General features: G+C 36.6%; 1 protein-coding gene across 3 annotated transcripts in view; it reads right to left on the bottom strand.

Moving 5' to 3' along the window:
* The window catches only part of SRBD1 (S1 RNA binding domain 1), a 198,575-nt gene that overhangs the window by 65,859 nt on the left and 107,081 nt on the right, over positions 1-25,635 (bottom strand). For all 3 annotated transcript variants that reach the window (XM_045885069.2, XM_045885070.3, XM_054509890.2), the window contains exon 16: positions 19,196-19,278. In XM_045885069.2, the coding sequence (XP_045741025.1) occupies positions 19,196-19,278 (83 nt within the window). The remainder of the gene's footprint in view (positions 1-19,195; positions 19,279-25,635) is intronic.

The raw sequence follows: 25,635 nt of genomic DNA, 5'->3' as shown, positions 1-25,635 counted from the left end.
ATGGAAAGCAGAACAAAAATGAAATTCTAGACAATGACTGACATAGAAAAATGTATATATTTATGAACCTGATCCAAAAATAAAGGTCATGGATATTAATCACTGGATAATAAAACAGTATTTTTAATGGTTCTTTAATAATGGATTTTTAGCATAGTTTTTAAAAAAACTTGTCCAAATAGAAATGTTTGACACAGAGAAACAAAGTAGAAAGCTGTAATTATATCCTGTAACATCTCTAAATCTCCCTCCTCCCCCTCCTGAAAAGGTAGTTGGAATAAAGGATTTGCACATCTTCTTTTTATAACAATAATTTTTGTCCACATAGATTTGGGGCAGCTAAAATCCAATATACCATTAAGTGATTTAGGAATGAAGTTCTTAAAATTACAACTAAATTATCTTCCTAACACTCAAATAGTAAAGTGTTTCTAAAATGAATCATCTGTGATTCATTTGACTCAATTATGCACCTGAGTAGCACTAAGACAACAGATTTTGGCTAATGGAGCTGTAAGAATATATGCACAGCTGCACATAGGAAAGTATTCATCTTTTTACTCCATCACTTCCTACCTGTTGTGATTAAGCCAGACATAATCTTTTAATTTTGGATTGCAACTTCATGGCACAGCCCATATGTTAAAATCAAGAATTAAACCTTGCCCTGATGGTAACTGTAATTACTTTCAAGTAGTTCTATGAAATGTCATTCTCATGATATATTAAAAACACACACAAAATCAGAACATTTCATATTCTGGTAATAATCCTAGGTACCGACTGTCACTGGCCACCTAGCAAAATCATTGTCAGTCAAATTCGGATCATTTAGGATCCTTTGGCTATGAGAGAGCAAGCATTTTGAAGCAAAATAAAATACTTCTATGACTTACACTTTTAGAAAAGAGTAGATGTGGGCTTCTGGTGAAAGATACAGTATGAACCCATGCAAAAAATAGAAATAAAGACTATCTGTATATAAAATATACATTTCTCCTCAAAATTTTACTTTTTTTAAATTTTAAAGTATTCCCCTTTCCTAGTCACAACTTCTATCAAAAAGAGCATTTACTATTCCCATATTATTTTATCTTTCAAGAGAAATATTTATATAATTTATGTAATGCCTTTGAGATCAAAGAGAGAAAATTACTAAAAATATTCTAAATTCCATTATAATTTTAAACCTATCAAAGGAAGGAGAAATTGTGACATTACTTTGGAGTCTATGAAAATAAAAATTCGTGGCACTATAGTCTTTACAGAATTTTTTTTTTTGAAGTAACTGCACTATGAAAAGAATAATTAAGGACAGATACTTTCATTCCAAGAGAAGCTGTGACTTAGGCATGATTAGGAGACGTTTTTGCTCTATTTCGAAGAGTAAAACTAAATGGAGCAATGAAACTTCACCTTTCTGGCTTGTTTTCCTAAAACACAGGTTACCCTTATTTCAAAAAGGACCTCACTCAGCATAATCCAGACTGAAAATGCGGTCTGTTTACAAAATGTCCTAGATAGGTTCTCTTTAGGGTCAGAGGCACATTCAGCTTTGATTCAGCTAGTAAAGCTACCCAGGAGGCTGAAACATCACCTTGGACTCTCAGAGAACTTAAACTTGACTTTATTTCCTTTCATTCCTGGCTTCAACATCAGAACAGGATTTTTAGAAGACAGAAAAAAAAGAAAGAACAAACGAACAGAAGAATGAAACCATGTCCTTCTGGATCAGAACGAAATCGATCCTGCCACCCACATCCATGCTGCTTAACTTCACTTGTGAGAACACCAAATGCTTTTCCGATTGGCAACAGAGTCTACAAGACGGGCAGGAGTTACAGTGATACTCCTTCCTTAGAAAACACACACACACAACACCCTCTACATTCCCTTCAGTTTGAAATGAATTTCAGAAGTCTCTTCAGGCATCTTTCTTTTATTACAACCCACATTCATATTTCAGTAGAATGACTACAAGGGAATCACTAATTTTTTATCTAAACTATGACATTTTGGCAAACGTTATACAACCAACTATAAATCCACAACAAGCCTCAAATACTAAAGAGTTGGTAATTATATGATGAGAAACAGCTTGATTATGGGAGAGGCAAGGCGGGCTGTCAACAAACAAACAGCTGTTTCTTATTGACAACCCATAACTAGATCGTGCATCCCAACAAACTAAGGAGTTTGTTTCTGTTGTTTCTGTTGTGTTTGTTTTTAACTAGTCCACCCTTTGCTCCTCCCACCTCCAAAATACTGAGTCAATTTAAACATTAGATGCAAACCACAACAGAAGAATCGGATACACAAGGATAACAAGTAAAGCACTATAGACTTACAAAAAAATTCTGTAGGTAATAACTAACAGAAGTTTAAAGTGTACTTTTCAATTCAACTTCAAATGCCTATCTTTCCCTGCGCAACACGTCCTGTCATTACTATTTATAAGAGGCAGCTCAGGCAATGGGCCTGTTTCCTCATTCCTGGATTATGACCACAGCAATGCCGCCATTCTGATCCTTTGTTCTGGAAGCTTTCCCTGGAGCTTCTTCCGTCCTTCCTTTTAGCGGAAGGGAATGAACATACTTCTATTTGCCAGCGTGAACTCTAAGGTCCCTTATAACTTGAAATTAACAGATTCTAGGAATACCTTAGCATAAGGAAAGCTTAGCATATGAATCAATAATAGGAATAGGAATAAAAAGAACCTTAACATCAAAGGCTTTAACAAAACATAACAAAACAAAACAACAACCCACCAATGTAAATAGAACCTGTTTATTTGATGGTCCCATCATTTGAAATAAACTCACTTTCACATTTGCACCTTCAGGCACTTTCACATCTTCTTTTTCTTTTTTTTTTAAATACACGTTATTTCCTTTAACACTCTTTCAGAAAGTATGTAGATAACCTTATTTTACTTTCCCACAAGGCATGAAGAAGTAAAATTACTTTCCCGAAGTCATACAGTAAATGTGGCTAAACCAAGGTAAGACCACAGCTCCTTTTGCTACCCTGCGACTCTGTGTTCTTTCCACTGCACCACACTGAAATGAGGAGGGAGGGCCAGCGAGAATGTTCATGCAATTTCCGTTTAAGGCAGGTTCCCTGTCTATACCTCTCGGGGAAATTTTGATTAAACACACCCTGAATTATAACTCTCCAAATACAAGAAGGAGTGTATGTCAATGAGCATAGCTATATGTCCCAGGTATGACTAACCAAGTTATTTTTTTTTTTTAAGATTTTATTTATTTGACAAAGAGAGAGACAGTGAGAGAGGGAACACAAGCAGGGAGAGTGGGAGGGGGGGGAAGCAGGCTTCCCCAGGAGCAGGGAGGCCGATGCGGGGCTTGATCCCAGGACCCTAGGACCATGACCTGAGCCGAAGGCAGACGCTTAACGACTGAGCCACCCAGGCACCCCATAACCAAGTATTTTAATCTAGAATCCAAATTTCCTTTGCAAGCTTAATGATAAACATGGGATTTCTCCATAAGAAGATTCCTCCTGTCTCACTCACAACCAGTGCTCCATTTTATTTAAAATCATGCTCTTACCGTCTAGCAGTTTGGGCTGGCTATCTTCTGTATTCTGCTGCCATCACTGGGTCTGTGTTCAGTTAATGCTACTCGGGTAACATGCCCATAAATTTATATTTTGCAAAACTCAAAGTTGCTTAAATTTGTCAACGCATATCTGGGTAGGTTTCAAATTGTAAACAAGGGTAGAATCACTTTTTTAAAAGCCTCGTTGTATTTCACACCATATGAAGGGAGGGGCCCTGAGTAAGGGACTAGGGAACAAACTACCTCTTCAAAAAGCAGCTCATAGGAGGTTGGAAGGGAGATGAGGAAAGAGGCACAGAAGCAAAGGACTCAGCAGGAGAAAATGCTGAGGAAGGCAGAGAAAATGGAGGGTGCACTTGGAATGAAGGTTTCTCCGTTATCCATGCTTTTAAAATAAATGTTATGCTCTGAAAGTGTTGTGATGGGCATTTGGGGGGGGGGGGGTTGGTAACAGACTTTTTAAAGCCAAGAATATTTAAATTTCCATCTTTCAAAAAGTAACCAAACCGTTATGAAGATAAATCTGCTTCAAGCAAGGGAAATGCTAGCTTAGGTGGTATCAGACCTAATGTCTCTTGGAGTGTCCAAAACATAGTTTCATTCTCCTAGTGAGGAGATCTCAAAAGTTTGAGAGCCCTAACTAATGTCACTAAAATGAAGTTTTGCCTATAATCCAATTCCTTTTAAAATTAAATTTCTCTCAGTCTGGGGCTGTGGATGATCATTACTAATCACCGTGGCTGGAGCAGTCTCCAAGTGGACACATTCTCGCCGGGCCTGACTGACTGCTCATGATGACTGAGTAATAACCTAACCAGGGGTGCCAGTGCCCCCTCCCAGTCTCCCCTGTTTACATAAACTACAGGCCTGGACCTCCCTCCTCTACACTCCGTCTTTAAACTACACAAATAATGTTTCTCCTGGTCTTTGCCAACTCTCTGGGGAAGTGCTATGAGGGAATGACATAATTTTTAGAGCAAATTGAGGACTCTGAATTCCACTCCAAAAGCAGCAGAGATAAAATCTAAAACTGACTGTCATCCTTTTCATGGAGTCTTGTAATGTCCCAAATATAAAATGCTCTAATGAACTCTTACCAATTAAATGCCTTACTGATTTCCAAGACTGTTTGTGAACGGTTGGTACATAGCACATCTGGAAAATGAAGGGGGTCTTTTAGAAATATTGCCAGGAAGATGAACTATTTTCCACTCTCTCTCTAGGCAGGTTCATATCACCACATGATGCTTGCTATGGCATAACTCCAGAGAAAACAAACTTTTCTTGGTCTTGCAATGGCTGTTTATGAGTATACAACAAGTGCTTTATACCCTGTCTCCTCATTAGATGGACAGGTCTCGTTTTGATTCCATTCCATAGTGTGTGTACTTCTATGAGGCATTACATCCTCACCTCTTCCCACAGTCATCCCCCACTTCCAAAGAGATGTTTGTCAGAGACTACTTTGCATGAGATTGATCTCCTTTTCCACTCCAGTATTCTAATACAGTATGTTGATAAACACATCCTACCAAAGGAAAGAACAATAGGTTCCTCACTTTTCCTTAACTCAAATTTGACACCAGGTAGTCATCCTCATTGGTTGAAGGTCTGGAATACTGATTTATTTTGTGAAGTGCTTCTGTGAGGTATGTGTGGGCTGCTTGGAAACCATAAAGATGCTACCAACTTCCCTAATGCCCTTTAATTTTTTCCCCCTTAATTTGCCGGCAAGGACTGTTTAGATCATTTATATTCAGTAAATGCCCAAAATAAAATGAAGGGGAAAATTTCAAGTTTAAAATTGGACAAAAACATTACAGAAAGAGAGAGAGAGAGAGAGAACCATTCTGTAGATAAACTTCATGCCCTGGTGTTGAAAGTTATGGTCCACAAATCAAAAAGCAGTCATTTCTACAGAGTGAAGCTTTTCCACCATTCTCTCAGTGAATCACGCTGTGGTTAGCTGAAAGTGCTGTTCACATAATAAATTAACCACCTCATTTCCTTCATCACCAAAATATACATAGCACCCCCACACAGATTTGTTTTAATAAACGTAATAAAGCAAGCCCAGAGGTTATGGCTGTTATGACATAATCACACCTCTGAGATTTGAAAACACTCACTTGCACATCATGCCTCAAAAAGTCTTTGCAAGCTCCCCTCCAACAAAACCTAACTGCACTCATACCGTCTGGCCCCATTTATTCCAAATAAATAATGAAACAAAAGCCTTGTATATGGCAAGAGAAAATTCTCCCTTTCAATTATACATTTGAAAGGGAAATACATCTTTTTAATAATATTATACAATAAATAGCTTGGGAGCCTGATCTGGATTATTAAAGAAAATCTATCAGCAGAGTTAACAGTGCACAAAGAAGGCAGCCAACTAGCCTACTATCTCACTCAAAACCGAAGATACTTTCTAAAGTTAGTTATTCAACAAGACAAGCGACACATGCATTTCCTTCTGTGGAACTAAGAAACAATCTTCATTCTATATAAATCCAGGCAAATTAACTTTTCTTACCTGTAATGATATTTAAAGTTATTGAGAGTAAACCCTCCCCCCAAAAACCTCTCATCAAGAGAATTTTTCCTCAATACAGACTTTCTCCCTTAGAATTCCTTTCCATGATCACCAAAAAGAAAGACACTGTGATACAACCATCCACAGCATAAGAGAGATCTGGGACCAGAAATGTGCCATCAGTAAACTCATGCCAAAATTTAATGAAAAGGCCAGCTTTCCTGTCTCAGCATCACATTATAATCACTTCGCAGGCAGGGTTCACTTCTTATCTAAATTCTATAAACTCCCCAGTCCTTTCTACAGTATTATGCATTTAAGGCATCCTGTTATATGATAATGATGATGCCTTCCTCTTGAATTTAAAATAGAATATAATCTTACAAGTAATTTACCTGTACTATTCTCTTTTATAATGTTTCTTTTTTTTTTTATTTTATTTGTTTGTCAGAGAGATTGAGAGAGAGAGCATACACAAGCAGGGAGGGGGCAGAGGGAGAAGTAGGCTCCCCCGCTGAGCAAGGAGGCTGATGTGGGGCTCGATCCCAGGACCCTGGGATCATGACCTGAGCTGAAAGCAGACACTTAACCATCTGAGCCACCCAGGCGCCCTTTACCTGTACTATTCTTAAATACCAAGATCAATACCTACCCTAACACAACATATATAAAGAATGAGTTCATCAGTATTCCTTAATAATATCAGATAACAGATATTCAGAATATAGTTTTTAAGTTCTCAGAAGTGGTCTTCCTAATATTTACATTTTATATCTCTTCCTGATTGCTATAATTATCTAGCATTAATTAATAATTAATCGACCTTAAATTTGGGTTTTCAAGAATTCTAAGATGAACATTACATTACAAAGATAAGTTTTTTGCACTAAGAATTACATCCCAGATTCTTTTATTATCCAAACTAATTATATACAAATAGCACAACAGAAAGTAATATCTCTTTGAATGTCAGAATTAAACATTTTTAGAATAATCTTATTCCACTATTTTTAGCCTGTAGACTATCTATCCGCACACAATACGAGACCTAACCAGTATACCAAAAACCTCCTTAGGGCTTTGTGGCAACAAAGATAAAATTATTAAGAACTTTCATAAACTTACATTTTAGTAGGTAATTTCACTTTAAAGATTCTACATCAATGAATCCCATCATAACAAAAGTTTTTCTTTGATAAAGATAGGACACTGTATTAAAGGTCCTTAAAAAGACTGATTGACTGATTTCATCACAAAGAACATTCCTCCGTAAGTGCTCTCCATGATCTGTCTCTGAGAATTGTCTCCGCTGAGAATAGAATATGCATCGTGGAGCAAGAAAGGAACGGAGCAGTAGGTGTTAAAATGAAGAATTCTAGTTCCTTTGGCCATAGCAACTGTTCTTCACTTTCCATTCATCTCACTGCAACCACTTGGCTACGCTAATGCTCTCTGCTCTGAAATTCTCACTTTGCCTGAAAAGAAATTCATTAAAAAAAAAAAAAAATACTAGTAACTCGTATTTTAGGTTTACCCCACAAAAATTTTAAGTGAGAGGCTACAAAATTTTATGGTGTGTTCACAACAGAGTTAAAAAATACAATAAAAGAGCAACTATACTGACACTCTACCATACACTCACTCAGCAAATACTATCTATCATGTGCCTGGTCATGGGAGCTGTGGATACAGAGGTAGAAACACCCTGCCCTCATATAAGGCTTTACATTCCATTAGACGAGACAGACAGTAAACAAAATAATACAATGATTTCAGAAAATAAAAAATTCTCTGTTCTTCTGGGACAAGGGGTATAGAATAGGAGGCTCCCACTTCACAGAAAAAGAAAACTATCCACGTAGGGGGAGCAACCCCTCCCAGTCCTGCTCTCGTCCACCGCTTTCCAGCCACCTGCCACTCTGGGAGCTTCTAGTTTCTGAACTCTTGTCCATTTCCTTCCTTAGGCAGGCTATGGGCATCATCTCCTCAGGCATCCAGCCTCTGCCTCTCCAGCATCTTCAACTTCTCCCTAACTACTTCTACCTCCTTCCTATCAACATTAAGCACATTCAAATCCCAACCTCCGTAAAAACCTCTCTTCTTTAGAAATGTGTATACACTTGTCTCTAAGTGCTCATCTTTCATTCAGCCTTCAATATGCTTTTATCTGACTTCTGCCTCCACAACTCCAATGAAACTATTCTCATTATGGCTACCACCACCATTTTTTTTTTAATTAAACATGAAAGCATTTTCAGTTTTTATCCTACCTTTATCTTTGCAGTGTTTTAGAATATTGATTTTTGCTCCTTCAAATTCTCATATCCCTTAGATACTGGCATATCCTGATTTTCCTCTTACATTGCATATACTATAATGTGCATTCAAAATACCTGGAAATCTTGTTAAAATCGGATTCTGATTCAATAGGCCTGGGCTGGAGCCCAACAGGCTTTCAGTAGGGTCTCTTGCTGCTCAAAGTGTAATCAATCGTCAGACCAACAGCAATGGTATAACCTGGGAGTTTATAAGAAACAGAATCTCACGCCCTACCCTAGACCAACTGAACCAGAATCTGCATTTTAACAAGATTCCCAAGGGTTTTATAGGCACATTCAAGCTTAACAGCTTGATACCACCCCCCAGAATTTGTGATTCTATAAGCCTCTGAAGTGGGTGCAAGAATATGCATTTCTAACAAGTTCTCAGGTGATACTGATGCTGCTGGTCCAGGAACCATACTTTAAGAACCAATGGTTCTCAACATGGCCTGTACATTAGAATCACCTGCAGAACTTTAAAATGCTGATTGATGTCTAGGTCCACCCTCCAGGCCAATTAAATGAAAATCTCTGAGGATGTGGCCTAGGCTAGTTATTTTTAAAAGCTCCCCTGCTTGATCTTAAGGTTCCTAATTTAGATAATTTAGGAGTGTGTTGGGGCAGTAATTAGTGGTGAAAGGAAAACAGTATAGGATGAATACTAGTTATATTATGGTACCATTATTATAACATACTACAATTCCTTAAACATCAATTCTACCTAACTCTGCCCTGTAAATAATCACTAGAAAGACACTCACTCACAGCTTTGTCCTAGGCCATATCTCTGAAATGACCATTTCAAATAATGGGGCCAAAAAAATAATATTTCATTTTTAAAATTCACAGAAGAAAAATCCATATTTGTAAAATGAAAAAAAAAAAAACCTTAAAGATAGTGTTAGAATTTTGCGTTAAAAAGTATTTGAGGGGTGCCTGGAGGGCACAGTCAGTTAAGCGTCTGACTCTTGGTTTTGGCTCAGGTGGTAATCTCAGGGTCGTGAGACTGAACCCCGGGTTGGGCTCCACGCTCAGTGTGGAGTCTGCTTAAGACTCTCTTTCCCTCTTCCCCTCCCTCACCCTTTCTTTCTAAAATAAATAAATAAATCTTTAAAAAAAAAGTATCTGATTTGGTGCAAACTTACGGTTTTAAAGATGAAAATCTCAAGGAATATTACAAAGAGAAGTGTACTTAATATTAAATTTTTTTTTCATTTTCACTGAAAACAAAATAGTTTTTCTGACTATATAAATTCTCATTGTCACACACACACACACACACACACACACACACACACACGGAAGAAATTAAAACGAACTGGAAGTCAAAGTTCCTGAAATAAAACACCTTTAGCATTTGACCAAGGTTTCCTGCATCTTTTTTTTTTTTAAAGATTTTATTTAGGGGTGCCTGGGTGGCTCAGTTGTTAAGCGTCTGCCTTCAGCTCAGGTCATGATCCCAGGGTTCTGGGATCGAGCCCCGCACTGGGCTCCCTGCTCAATGGGAAGCTTGCTTTTCCCTCTCCCACTCCCCCTGCTTGTGTTCCCTCTCTCGCTCTCTCTCTGTCAAATAAATACATAAATAAAATCTATAAAAAAAAAAAAGATTTTATTTATTTGTTTGTCAGAGAGAGAGAGCGCACAAGCAGGGGGAGTGGCAGGCAGAGGAAGAAGTAGGCTCCCTGCTGAGCAAGGAGCCTGATGGGGGAACTCAATCCCAGGACCCTGGGATCATGACCTGAGCCAAAGGCAGACGCTTAACCAGCTGAACCAGCCAGGTGTCCCTGCTGCATCTTTTTATAAAATTATGATTTATTTAACAAAAAGTTATAGTGTATAAGGAACACCATGTACCCACCAAACAACTTAAGAAATAAAATACTACATATATAGTTGAAACAAAATACTATAAATATAGTTGAAACTCCTGGTATACCCCTCCCAGTTCCTACTCTCCCATTTCATGCCCCACCCAGGGTAACCACAATCATAAATTCCAGTGCTTATTTCTATATTCTTACTATATACATTGGTATTCACAAATAGTATACAGTATTATTTTTCATATCTTAAAGTTTTATACTAATCATATAATACTATACATATTCTGCAACTTGCTTTCTCTTTTAATATTATATCTTACAAAATTTATCCATATTAATACAGATAGCTCTAATTGGGTTATCTTCACTTCTAAACAATACTCTACTGTCTGAGTATATTACAATTTATTTTTCTGTTTTCTGGATGATGAACACTTGTTTCCAAATTTTCACTGCTATAAATAGTGCTTCAACGAATTTCTAATACATTTCTTCCTGTGCACATTTGAGAAAATTTTCAAGGCTATGTATATATAGCAACAGAATTGTTGACTTGAAGAGAATCCCATCTCCAACTTTATTAATGTTCAATTGCTCTCCAAAGAGGTTGCACCGGTTTATACTCCTATAAGTTAAGTACAAGTTTCCCAATGCTCCACATGGTTGCTAACATCCAAATTGTCAGACTAAGTTTTGACAACCTGAAAGATTTCCTATACTGGCTTTAGTTTGCATTTCCCCAGTTACTAGTGAAAGTGATCATTTAAAAAATATTTTTGGGGGCGCCTGGGTGGCTCAGTCGTTAAGCGTCTGCCTTCGGCTCAGGTCATGATCCCGGGATCCTGGGATCGAGCCCCGCATTGGGCTCCCTGCTCCGTGGGAAGCCTGCTTCTCCCTCTCCCACTCTCCCTGCTTGTGTTCCCTCTCTCGCTGTGTCTCTCTCTGTCAAATAAATGAATAAAATCTTTAAAAAAAAAAAATTTTGTCTTTTTCGTCTCTGCTTCTGTCAACTGCCCGTTGATATCCCTTGCCTATTTTTCCATCTTTTTTCATCTTGATTTGTAGATCTTTATATATTTTGGGTCCTTTATAGCTTATATGTTTTGCAAATACCTTCTCCCAGTCTGTGGATTTTCTACATATTTTTTTATGACTCAGAGATATTTTAGATTCTAATGCAGTTAACATTTACTAATCTTTTCCTTTATGGTAGTACTTTAAATGCCATGTGTAATTTTTTTAATCATCCATGATAATTACTAGTTTTAAACACTGAAAATAGCTTAATGTTTTAGAAATCCTAGCACTTTGTGCTGATGTATGAAAACTAAAAGGTGAACTTGAGTAAAAATTGAAACTGATCTAGTTTCATTTTCCAAGGTCAATGACATAAAAAGAGTAAGCAAACAAAAGATAAAGGAAATTAGATATTTCACTGTTAATAATTTAAGGCATTATTGGTAAAAATTTCTTTAAATCATCTTCCCATATCTTTTCAAGATAAGTAAGGTCTTATACTAGGATGTGTGTACGTATACATGGCTTATTACATTGTTGGTGATTTCTAAGAACCTGAGAAAACTGAAGCCAATACTTCAAAGAAAGAAGCATAATTCATCCTGAAGTGAAAACAAAATACCCAGAATAGAGATTTTAAAACTAAGTTTAAGGAATAATTAGCAAATTCTAATAGATGAGTTTATTCATACTCCCACAGCACAGATTCAAATACAGGCCATATGCTGGGACTTATAGTTAAGGGACAAGATTGTAAAAACATTTTGGCAAGGAACTCATCTACATAAGTGATGCCTGATTTTTAGAACAAATTTCTTCTATGTTTTACTTCTGTGTTTTATCTATTTCAAAATACTGCTTTAGTATAAAGGGGGCAAAAATCCAGGTAAAAGTCATCTAAGTGAATGTCCATGGGAAAGACTCTTTCCTATATCCCACTCTATAATAACAAATAATTAAGGGATTAAAAAGTTTAAAAGGATTTAGGCAAACAATATAAAACAGAGGATTCTTACTAACATTTACAGACCTAAACTAAAACATTTCATAATCCCTCCATGTTACCTATAAACAGTTTTTAAAACTATAATAATATCACCACTGAAGAATTATTTTTTTGTTTTTACTCATATCTGACCCCACAGAGCGGGTAAGGAAATAAAATACAAATTCCCACCTTTGAGGTTTTACCATGAAAAATTCAGCTGGGAAGATGATTTCCCCTTTACAATGACTTCTCCATTATCCATAACAATGAGGAATAAAGAGCCGGGATACAGAAAATTCACTAAGGGTTCCAAAAACTCATTTTGGAACACCATTTCATTCTCTAACATCATCAAATGATCTAACAGGCACGAAAGGAGGAAGAGGACTGTTTTGTCTTTTTCCCACTTTACTGTGCATGCTCATTAACAAATGGAGGTGTTAATGAGCACAAAAGTATCTCAAACACAGTCCAAAGAAGAAATAAATAGCAAGTAAATCCAACTTACTTAAGTTGTGCTCTGAGGATATGACAAGGCCAAGCTAAACCACACTCCCCATGTCCCACAGAACTCGACAGAGCCAACCCTGCATCATCCTGCTCTCACCCTGGAGTGTTTTCTTGGGAGTAACACCAAGCCACTTTCCAGCAGTCTGTAGGGGTCAGTTAGGGATATGTTGTCATTCGACCACACTGGCTGCCTCTCTCTCCAGAAATTATGACAGGCATGTGTTTTTAAAATCAGGTCTCCCCATTTTCTAAGACAAGAACTGGAGGGCTGCCTTTAGCATTCTAGCGGTTACTAAACCAAAAGTATTTTAGTTTCTATTGAAATAATATTATAGTTTCTATTATTTCATCTAAGTATTTAACACTCTTTGAATAGCTTTCATTTTCAAAATCAACAATGTTTGTGCAGCTACTTATATTTTAAATCAGAATAAATACAAGTATTAAATTTATACTGAAAGCATTTAGAGGTCCCAACTAAAAAGAAATTCAGTCCCACTCTGGTTATATTGGAAGTCTATTGTATCAAGGCTTAAAATTAAGTGGCCCATTGATTGGGATATAGACATGGATATATATATTTTACAATTTCTTCCTAATACATATTCACTACAGAAAGTTTGAAAAAAAGTAAAAAAGAAAGTAAAAACCCCTAATCACACCAACAAAAATATAAATATCAGTCACTAGCCAGGTTTTTTTTTTCTTCAGTGTAAACGTATATCTATATTTTTAAAACAGAAACTGGTTTTATTCTGTATCAACAACTTCACTGCAATTTAAAAATAAAGCAATTTCTAATGTCATTAAATCGTCCTTGAAAGCCTGTATTTTTAATGGTTGTATAATATTTCAACTGATGGATATACTATTCTATTGTAGTTACTTCCAATGATTTTTCTATAACAGCAAACTTGTATATAAATCTTATCAATAGTTCTTAATACTGCCTTAGAAGAGATGCCTAGGGGCACCTGGGTGGCTCAGTCGGTTAAGCGACTGCCTTCAGCTCAGATCATGATCCTGGAGTCCCGGGATCGAGTCCCACATCGGGCTCCCTGCTCGGCGGGGAGCCTGCTTCTCCCTCTGCCTGCCGCCCCCCTTGCTTGTGCTCTTTCTCTGTCAAGCAAATAAATAAAATCTTTAAAAAAAAAAAAAAAAAAAAGAAGAGATGCCTAAAGGGAGCACTACCAGGTCAATGGCATGCATTCCTTAAAAGTGCATCTTGATAGGTATTGGCTATTTGCTAGAAATAACAATTTATACTTCCACCAGCTGTGTATGTGAATAATCATTTCCCTGTATCCTCACTTGCACAGATGTTTATCATTTATTACAACTTTACTCAATTGTTAGATTGAAATAATATCCCTTTGTTTAATTTGGGTTTCTTTAATAAAGAAAAATTTTTATTTCATCTATGATAAATGGTGTCTACATGCTCTTTATGTATCTTTTGCAAATTTTTTATTTAAACCAACACACGATTGTGTACAAATCAACAAGAAAACACCAAAACCTTAATAATAAAAGATAGTTATGTACATACACATTTGTGGCAAATAATTTCCCTAGTTCATCATCTGGCTTTAAATTTTTATGTTAAATGACCTAACAAACACACTCCTAGGTATATATCCAAGAGAATGAAAACATACATCATAAAAATTCATACAGAATGTTCATAAAAGCATTATTCATAATAGCCCAAAAGTGGAAATAACCCAAATCTCCAACTGATGAATGGATAGACAAAATGTGGTATTATACACATACAATGAAATACAATATGCCCATAAAAAGGAATGAAGTAATGACTCGTACTTCAGCATGGATAAACCTTGAAAATATTATGCTAAATGAAAGAAGCCAGTTACAAAACGCCACATATTGTGTGATTCTATTTATATGAAATATCCAGAATAGACATACCTATAGAAACAAAGTAGATGAGTAATTTAGGGCTGGGGAAGAGGGGGTGGTAGAGAGTGACCGCTCATGGACACCGGGTTTCGTTTTGGGTGATGAAAATGTTCAAAAATTAGATAGTAATAATAGTTTCACAACCCACTGAATATATGAAAATTCACTGACTTGTACACTTCAAATACGTGAATTTACATATATATGTATGTATTGTATGTGATATCTCAATAAAGCTGTTTTTAAAACAGTCTGTTAAAACTTACAAAAAAGGTGAATTTGTCTCTTACTCTAATTTTAGAAGTTTTAATACAACATAATTTTTGAAGCTATGTTTTTAGATAACATAGAATGTTCAGGGCAATTACATCTTCTTGGGAAACTGTGTGTTATTAATATGAAATATCCCTCCTTGACCTGTTCAATGCATTTTGCCTTAAATTCTATTTTGTCTGATATTAGCAGTATTACGACTTTCTTTTGCGTTTGTGTGGAATATTTTTCTCCAAATTTCTAATTTCAAGGTTGCTTTTTTCTTTTAGAAACATCTTGCATACATATACAACTTAGAGCTGTATTTTTTTTTAAAAAGTATGAGATTCTACTAACAGGAATTTAACCCATTCACCATTACTATTATCCATACTTATTCCATCATTGTGTATTTTATTTATTTACTATATACTTCCTTGTTTTCTCTGCCTTTGGTTGGAATGATGAACTTTTAAATTTTTACTCTCATGATTTATATTAAATATCCTATTTGTGGTTATTCTTCATATATCTCAGATTATGTTTTTCTAACAAAGTATAAAGTTAATCTACATCTCGTTTTCCTGAAAAAGAATCTTTTATCACTTCTTTTTCTTCTACTCTCCCATGTTTAAGCTGATCTGGCCCAGACTGATATATTTAAAGATTAACATAATAGAGGCTCAACTAACATTTTACTGCACATGTATGTACTGTAAAGCTCTCCACTGTTTCTTCACCTTAATACTGTGTCTTCATGACATGCCTTCCCCTTCTTTGGTCCCTGCTTCCCCCTTTTTGGGGGTCAGGAGTGCTTTCATAAATAATTCTTTCAAAGAAGATCTGTAACATTCCAAAAAGGTAAATCGTTGCAGGTCCAAAAATGTTTATATTTTCTTCTCACATCAAATTGCTGAGTTGTCTGAATACAGAAGTATGGGTTCAAATAATATTTTTCCCATAACTTCAAAATTACTGCATTCTATCTTCTATTACTTGTTTTTACCAATAACAGGACCACTTCTTTCCTTTGTAGGTGAACTGTTTTGCTCTCTGGAAGCTTTTAGTCAGTTCCTTTTTTATCACTAGCACTCTGATGTTTCATATGAAGGTGTTTAAGTGTAGGTCTTTAGTTATTCTTTTATTCAATACTTACTGGGCCTTTTCAAGACTCGTCCGTCTTCAGTCTGAAGAAATTTCTTCCTATGATTTCTGTGATTATAACTCTCCTCCATTCTCTGTATTTGAATTTTCTATGAGATGAATGTTGAAGCTTTAAAATGGCCTCTACATAAATATGACTTTTTGTTCATACTGTGCAACTTTCTCAATTTAAGACTGTATTCTAAAGAATCCCTTAGCTCAATCATTCAATTCATTAATTTGTTTTTAGCTGTGTCCACTCTATTTAGACCGTTTGTTTTTTTCCATCTTGACAAGCGTATTTTTTAATTCTAAGACTGGCTTAATTCATTCTATCTTAGGTTTGTTTTATACATGCAATAATCTCTCTTATCTCTCTATGAATATTAATTTTACTTATTTCAAAGTCTGCTGTCATTGTTATTTTTTGCTTATTACATTTGGTGCCTCATTTTGCTATAAATGTTCAGTGATTCTTAGCAGAAGATCATTTCAGATTCCCCATTTGTCTGTATATGATGTTTTTGTTTACCACCATCAAAATCCAGTGATAATGCAGGATATGATGCCAGGTGTCAGGTATGTGCCAGAAGTCTGTCTTCCCAGCATGGGACTCCTTGAACTTCCTGACAAGCAAAGGCTACTTGAGGGGTCTCCAGCCTCTCTCTGGTCCCTGGGTTACACCCAGTGCTTGAGCTTGGATTCACAGGATATGGAGGGAGGGGTGTCACTACGGGCCTAGTCACTCCATATGCACCTCCTTCTCTAACACTACAGGCCCCCTCCCCAATACTTGAATATGACTCTGGTTTGAGAACACTATTCATCTGCATATTTTGAGATGCAGCTCCACCAGGTTTTATTTTCCATGGATGTGATTCCTCATTCTTATCATCTTTCAGGAATTCCTGAAATTTCCACCCACCAACCCTTTCTTGTTTTCCCAGGTTACCACTTTATTCACGTATGTGTTTATATGGACACAAATATACATGTGCACCTTCTCTGTCATCTTAAAGAAGGTGGAATCGTGGATATGCCAGTAGTGCTGGTAGCAGAGTTAAATGATATCATAAGCTCGGCTTACCCTCTTGATCACTTTCTCAGTATCGTTATTTGCTGAAAAGTCTGTACTCCAATGTTAATATGGCCATTCCTCTAAATCTCAGACTTGTATATGCAACTTCTATTCGACACTTCTTGAATTTCTCACAGGCATCTCAACTTAACACGTCCAAAACTGAATTATTGATCTTATGCCCACCAAATCCGCTCTAGTCAGGCATCATCCACATACTAGAACCCCTGGAGCAAACTCCCCTTCCTCCACTTATTACCAAGTAGTCCCTACAAAATAGATTTAACTTCTTTCCATTTCTACCACTTTTTTTTTTTTAATTTTATTTATTTATTTGACAGAGAGAGACAGTGAGAGAGGAAACACAAGCAGGGGGAATGGGAGAGGGAGAAGCAGGCTCCCCACTGAGCAGGCAGGGAGCCTGATGCGGGGCTCGATCCCAGGACCCTGGGATCATGACCTGAGCCGAAGGCAGATGCTTAACCAACTGAGCCACCCAGGCGCCCCCATTTCTACCACTATTAACTTTGTCTGAGCCACCATCATCACTCATCGGAGCTAGTATAACAGCCTCTGAATTGGTCTTACTGCTTCTCCTCTTCCAAGTCATTCTCCCCAGATTAGCCAGAGCCAATGTTTAAAAATACAAATCAGATCATATCATTCCCTTGCTTAAAGCTCTTCCATTTCTTCTCACTGCTATGGGAAATGAATTCCAAACTCTTTCACGTTAAATGCTGTATCTCTGAAGAATCTGGAGGCTAGGTCTCTGCTATTTATTAAAGATTTCTTTGATGCCAATAGCTTATTAGCCTGCCTGGGTTCTATGAGTTTGACTTCTCCTTTCCTTTTCTTTGTTCTACTACCTTGCTGAGGCATTCCATAACTTCACCTTGAATTAATATAGTTATAATTCCTCTTAACTACAGTGCCTATATCATAAAACTTATAGTTGTACTCTTTAGATATTCGGCATTTCTATCTAGCTATATAGCTAGATCTGTCCCTTCAGCAACTGTCCTTCCCAAATGAACAAGTCAAGTCAAAGGTCTAGATGCCTCTTAGTCTAACTTGCTATAAAATGGGAATACTACCAGTTAAGTTCAGTATATGACAGGTTAGTCTAGGCTTTCACTGTGTGAATCTGGGTAAAAATCCTAACTACTCTGGGACACAGCTTCCTTTTCTGTCAAATGAGGGTCCTATGATTTCTAAGATCTCTTCCTTTTCTAGTGGTCACAGATTCCATGCCCTAATATATTTCTTAGAGAGAAGTATAAAACCTATCACTCAAGTCCCATGAAAGTTATACAGAATATTCTATTTCAGATTTAAAAAAAGACTTTCATTGAAGAGAAAAATAACTCAACTCGAGGTTTCTGAAGACAAGATACCATGGATTCACTTTGCCAAGATTTAGTGTGTCCTCAATTGCTCAATGAACACACACAACCTCAAGAACTGAAAATACAGTAACAGTAACAAGCGCCACTACTATTACTGCTATACAGTAACAACTGAAAGGCTCTAGCTCATCCTGGGTAATGACCAAAAACGCATTATAATAATCAAGTAGAAATAGGAACCAGAAAAAAGAAATAAGGCCCAATAGGTAGCAAAGGCTTCTTCCTGAAAGATCAATAAAGATCAATATTTCATACTGGCTTACACAAAGAGCCAACATATCCCTCTTGCTCCATTTCTTCTCCTTTTTTATAATAATGGTAAAGGGAGAGGCTCTCTGGAGTAAGTTACTAGTCTGATCTAATTTGTTTTAATAGTCTTTAAATCTGACTACAGTCAATTCTAAATCTTGATCCAAACCATAAACACCAAAAAAAGAAAAGAAAGAAAGAAAAAAGAAAAACTCCCTTCTTCTCTAATAACCTAACTCCTAACTAACCTTCCCATCAACTGTGTAACCTCTGAGAATGGGAAGCTATTCCCACCGACACTTAATTACTACGCCAAGTCTGCATACTACTGACGGGTTTCACAAAGTAAATGACCCACACTGATTTACCTGGTACATTCCAACTCCAATATGCTTCGGCTCAATTTTCACCAGCTCAGCTAATGGGTCTTGTACACGCCTTGCTATGGAAACTGAAAAAAACAAAATAAGTATGGCTTAATGTGAAAAGCAGTATCCAAATAATTACGTTAGTCCCTCATAATTCAAGTATTTAATTCCTTCCCTCTTCCCCCACATAAAGAGACCAACAATTTAACTAAGTTTCAAAGTTTCCTTTTTTTTCACACAAAAAAAGTGAATGCAAAATTTCAGGATTAATTTTGTTACCAGAATCTGTAGGGATTCCTGAGCACAAACAGATTGAAAGGTTTATACATTTGGAAAAACAGATAAAACACTTACGTGCTATACATACAAAATCACTTGTTTAACATAGCATAGCAGGGCACCTCATACTTTAATGAACAAGTCGATATTTGCTTTTACTTTTAAATAATGCTGCATTATTATGACATACATTTGTAAATCAAATATGTTACTGGACTCAATCCTGATAGTGATAAGTTACTGATGGAATCAGTAACTTACTGCACCCAGAGACCAAGTCAGTTGGCTAGTGAACACACTTATATTGCCTTAAATGTGATTGCAAGATTAACTGTGAAGTGATCTGAATTTCAACTGCTCATCTCTGAACACACTCACAGTTCTAAATCACATCCCTTTCTTGACCATCACAATCCATGTTCAAGAGATTTGAGTTCGCTTCAAACATTCCTTTATCTGTTGTCATGTTTTTACTTCGTCATCACTTCTTATCTTTTTTTTTTTTATAAAATGTTAACAAAATTTTATATCTAATTTAGCTTATAAGATAGATTTAGCTGGAGGGGCGCCTGGGTGGCTCAGTCGTTAAGCGTCTGCCTTCGGCTCAGGTCACGATCCCAGGATCCTGGGATCAAGCCCCGCATTGGGATCCCTGCTCGCATTGGGCTCCCTGCTCAGCGGGAAGCCTGCTTCTCCCTCTCCCACTCCCTCTGCTTGTGTTCCCTCTCTCGCTGTGTCTCTGTCAAATAAATAAATAAAATCTTTAAAAAAAAAAAAAAAGATTTAGCTGGAGAAAAGAAATTTAGTATGAATATTAAGGATGCTTCCAAGGGCAGCTCTTTTTTTCCTTTCCCAAGTCCAGGTCCTTACATACAAACAGCTTTCATTTTCTAAATGCGAGAAAGCTAGTCAGTGTCATCTATTCAAACAGAAAGTTGGATGAAATATAAACTCATTTAGTGAAAACACTAAAGCCATCAAAGGATCCCATGCCTGTTCTTGTGTTATTAAACTGTTCAAGGTCTGGCAACAGAAGCCACCACTTGGAAGTGACTACCGGATTCTCCTGTCACTGATTTGTACCACCTCTTCATCAGAGATAAGATCTACTCTGAGCATTCAGTTCACTGCATGTTCATTCAAGTCTTTCTCAGATATTTTATTATTACTTCTAATATACAGTGACAATGGCAGCTTGCAAGCAAACTTAGAGAGCAATAAGCTGGTGTCATACAATCTGCCTATTTCCCCACTGAAGAAATGCGGACTCCAGCCTCCAAGGCCTTCACATACATTTTCTTATCAAACCTTACAAAAGGCTAATGAGGGCAAACGCTGCAGGTTACAGGGGAGCTGCTTCCCCCCAGTAATCACATGTATAATTACACAGCGAGAATAGATGCCACCAGAGAAACATCTGATACTCTGAAAGCAAAGATAATTTTTTATTCTAGTCTTTAAAAATATAATCCAATAAGACTGACTTTCGAACATATGCATACATTGCCAAAATACTTTCTGATTTAGAAAAAAAAAACAAAAAAAACACAACCCACAACAGTAAACCAAGTGAAAGATACAGGCATCAGAACATTCACTGCAGGAAGGTATCAGAAATTTTAAAAAAGGATATTAATAATAAGTAAATCTCTCTAATCTACCCCTTCAGGAAAACCCACACTATGAAAATCTAAACTTAGAAACTGGTTATAGAGCAGTTGTATAATTTGTTAAGTGTGAGTAGGTTTCTATATTTAAAATTTTTTTTTAGGTACAGAAAAGGACTTTCCCCTATTTTCTACCTGGTTCCCTCCTAACTGGTTCATTGCTAGCATCTCCTTTGTTCATCCTGATATTGCTAAATGCAGCAACAGTGAACTAGAAATGACAGTTTCTAGATGACATATTAATTCTCCAGTTAAGTCCCAAGAGCCTCTGGAGTTACAGTGTCCCCAATAAACAACCTCTACATAGACCCTAATGTTTCTAGAATTGGTATTTTGCTTTCAGATGTTACTCACTCTACAGAGCATAAAAACTCAAGCAAACATGGAAGAGATGGGAGATAGGAGAAAGAGGAATATGAATATTGCTCATCTGAAGGATGTTCACTGTTCATGAAGGAGGGAATTTAAACATTGTTTAAAGTAGAATTGGAAAGCTGTATGTCCAGGCTTTCAAGAGAAGATGATGCTGGCAGGAATTAATTAACAGTAGTAACACACACCTGTAGGTTGAGAATGATCAGGCTGACAACAGAGTCCTGAAAGTAAGAGATAGATAGGTAGCTCAGGTAAAAGGAGTCTTATAGAGTGCTGATAAAGAGAACGAAGAGAAAGGAAGAGTCATGGCCCAAAACTTGGGGGCATATTCACATTGTGACATAGAGAAGAAAAGATGGACACAGTGAAAGAGGCAGAAACTAAATAGTGAGGAAAGTATAGCAACAGAAGTAAAAAAAATTCTAGAAAATGTTTGCATAGTTACCATATGTCCGCAAATTTTTACTACTATGTGGCATATGTTCAAGAAAAATGAAAACATATGTCCACGTAAAATTTTGTATATGAATGTTCATAGCAGCATTATTTATAACAGCCAAAAAGGTGAAAACAACCCAAATATCCATCAGCAGATGAATGGATGAACAAAATATGGTATACCCATACAATGGAAAATTATTTGTCAGTGGGAAGGAATGAAGTGCTGATACATGCTACAGTGTGAATGAACTTTGAAAACATTATGATAAGTGAAAGAAGCCAGTTACAAAAGACCACATGTTGTAATGATTCCATTTATATGAAATGTCTGCAATAGGCAAATCCATAGAGACAGAAAGTAGATCAGTATTTATCAGGGCTTGGGGGAAGAGGGCCAAGGGGACCGATTGCTAATAGGTGTTGGGTTTCTATTTGGAGTGATGAAAATATTCTAAAATTGGATAGTGGCAATGGTTGCACAATTCTGACTGGACTAAAAAACACTGACTTACACTCTTTAAAGGGGCAAACTTTATGCTACTAAATTGTATCTCAATGAGGCTGTTATATATTTTTTAAATGTAATATATCCAAATGTATGCCAATACTATTTTGCCCACATGATGTCACTATATCTCTGTATCACTGTTACTATTCACCATTGTCCAGGAAATTCTAGTCAATGCAACTGGACAAGGAAAAAAAGAAGGTATAATTACCGAAAAGATAGAAACTAGATTATTATTTGCAGATGATGATTGACTACTTTAGAAAACCCAAACAAGTCAATGAAAAAATATTAGAACTAATAAGATTTCAATTGGCTGGTTTTAAGACACCCAGACAATAACTGATACAGAACCATATGCCATCAACAACCAATAAGAAAATACATGGAGGACAATCCATCTACTTTGTGTGTGCATGTGTGTGTGCTGCCTGTGAGTAATGAAGTGTACAGAACTAGGATAAAGGTGCCAATTTAACAGAATTTCAATTAAATGGCTCTAAAATGTATATGGAAAAAAAGAAATAGGAAAAGTGCAATTAAAAAAAGATCAAAGCAAGTCACATCATAAGCCACCATAACTGAGAGTCTTGCGCTGTGGCAAATTAGTCAGACCAAGGAAAAGAGGACTAAAAATACACACAGGAATTTCATCTTTAATATATGGTAATTTGTTAAATGGTAATAACATAACTCATTGTGTAAAGGGAGACAACCAAACCACTCTTGAACAAAAAGTTAAGCATTAGAGGAAAAAAACAGGTTATACCAAAAGGAGGGGAGGGGAGCAGACAGTGAGCTAAAAGGTCAGCAAGCAGAGCTACCTCATACGGTTAGGCAGGATGTCCAGGGCACAAATCTGCACAACCACATGGAGAGACCCTGAAAGCACCATTCCCCCCACAACATTCAAAATGTGTCTTATATCTGAAGGACAATAAGGGTTCTATGGATTTTGGTCTTCAGTTCTATGAAATATCTAGAATCTAAAGCCATTCTAAAGCAAATAAACTTATTGCTTAAAAGACTGTACTAAACTGCGTTCTCCTAAAAATTTACCTTATTTTGTTATCTAAGAATATCAAAGTGGAAATTTTTATTTATAAAGTCCAATACTCCCCTCAATTTCCCCTTCCCCTTGTCATCAGATAGCAATAGAGGAAGATAAGTAAGACTTCTCATGCTGTCTTTTTTCATTCAGCAATTCCGAATAAGAATTTTTTTCATTATAATACTTATTAAAATGTAGTTTTAATAAATGATCTTGATCCCCTAATAATTACATTTTTGAACAAGAAGTTGACAAATCTGTTGACCAGATAAAAATATTCTTTATCTTGATTGTAGTGTTAGTGGTTGTGGTTACCTGACTAGTTTAAGCTTTTCAAAATTCACAGATGAATTAAAAAATGCACCTAAAAAGGGTGAATTTTACTTAATGTCAAGTTCATTTAAATGAACAAAATACCTTTCATTTCTCTAAGGATGTAAAAGTTTTTCTTCTTTCTATATAGTCTTTATTTCCTCTAAGTGATTTCTGCACTACCCCCACATCTGTCTTTAATAGTATAAGTTTCCTCACATGATAGGTGACCCCTGACAGTCCACCTGGGGCAGAGTACCAAAAAGCTGACTGTAAGTGCCTTGCTTAAATGTGAAGTTTATCAACTGTGGGCTTCATTATATGGTGATTTGGCCCATTTCTTGTGGACCTCTGATCTACATTTGGAAGATTTAGTCTTAAGATCTCTATATCAGCATGTAAATAATTATCTAATCCCTCTTTTTTCAGCAGCTATCCCCACTATCATGTATAACCTGTGTCCTCCAGCAGAGAGACTTTCTGTTTAACCCTCTCCAGAGAAAAAAATCTCCAGTCTTCTGCAAAGGTGAAAGAAGGATAGTCACCCAACTGTGTGGAACAGGAGATCTAACTATTTTGTTTTTTTTTTAAATTGATGTGAAATTCACATAACATTACTATTTCAAAGTGTACAATTCAGTGGCATTTAGTATACTTACACTGTTGTACAAACCACCATTTCTACCAAGTTCCAAAACAGTTTCAGTGCCCCAAAAGAAAACCCTGTACCCATTAAGCAGTCCCTCTTCATTTTCCCCTCTTCCCAGCCCCTGGCAATGACCAATCAGCTTTCTGCATCTATAGGTTGCCTATTCTAGACATTTCATATAAATGTAACCATACAATATGTACCTTTGTGTCTGGCTTCTTTCACTTAGCATGTTTTCAAAGTTCACCCATGTTATGGCACATGTCAGTACTCATGCTTTGTCATGACTAAAAATAATAATATTTCATTGTATGGATATACCACATTTTGTTTATCCATTCATCCACTGATGGACATTTGGGTTGTTTCTAGCTTTTGGCTATGTGAATAGTGCTGCTATGAGCACTGTATACAAGTATTTGAGTCCTTGTTTTCAACTCTTTTGAGTATATCCCTCGGAGTGGAATTGCTGGGTTAAATGGTATTCTGTGTTTAACTGGGTCTAACTGCTTTCTACACAGAACTTTGAATCAATCCTTTTACTTTAGACCTACCCGCAGCCCTCCCAAGATATTTCTAAAGTTAACTTGGTGCATGCATTTCCTGAACCTATAAGGGTTCCATGATCATTTCAGATTAGTTCTCGGTTTTCTACAATGCTGTCTTAGTATTCAACTTTCTCCAGTTGGCTAGATCACTTATTATTCAGCCATCTGCTTTCTTGCTTCAAAATGATTATTGCAGGGTGGGAGGGATGGGGTGACTGGGTGATAGACACTGGGGAGGGTATGTGCTCTGGTAAGCGCTGTGAATTGTGCAAGACTGTTGAATCTCAGATCTGTACCTCTGAAACAAATAATGCAATATATGTTAAGAAAAAAAAAAGAAGAAGAAGAAGGTAGCGGGAGGGGAAGAATGAAGTGGGGGAAATCGGAGGGGTAGACGAACCATGAGAGACGATGGACTCTGAAAAACAAACAGGGTTCTAGAGGGGAGGGGGGTGGGAGGATGGGTTAGCCTGGTGGTGGGTATTGAGGAGGGCACATTCTGCATGGAGCACTGGGTGTTATGCACAAACAATGAATCATGGAACACTTCATCTAAAACTAATGATGTAATGTATGGGGATTAACATAAGAATAATAAAAAAAAAAGATT

This window comes from Mirounga angustirostris, unplaced genomic scaffold, assembly GCF_029215605.1.
Source record: "Mirounga angustirostris isolate CCGP_5_RB_7025 unplaced genomic scaffold, mMirAng1.0.hap1 SCAF_10, whole genome shotgun sequence".
In the NCBI taxonomy this organism is placed as follows: Eukaryota; Metazoa; Chordata; class Mammalia; order Carnivora; family Phocidae; genus Mirounga; species Mirounga angustirostris.
This window is presented reverse-complemented; position numbering and strand designations above follow the sequence as displayed.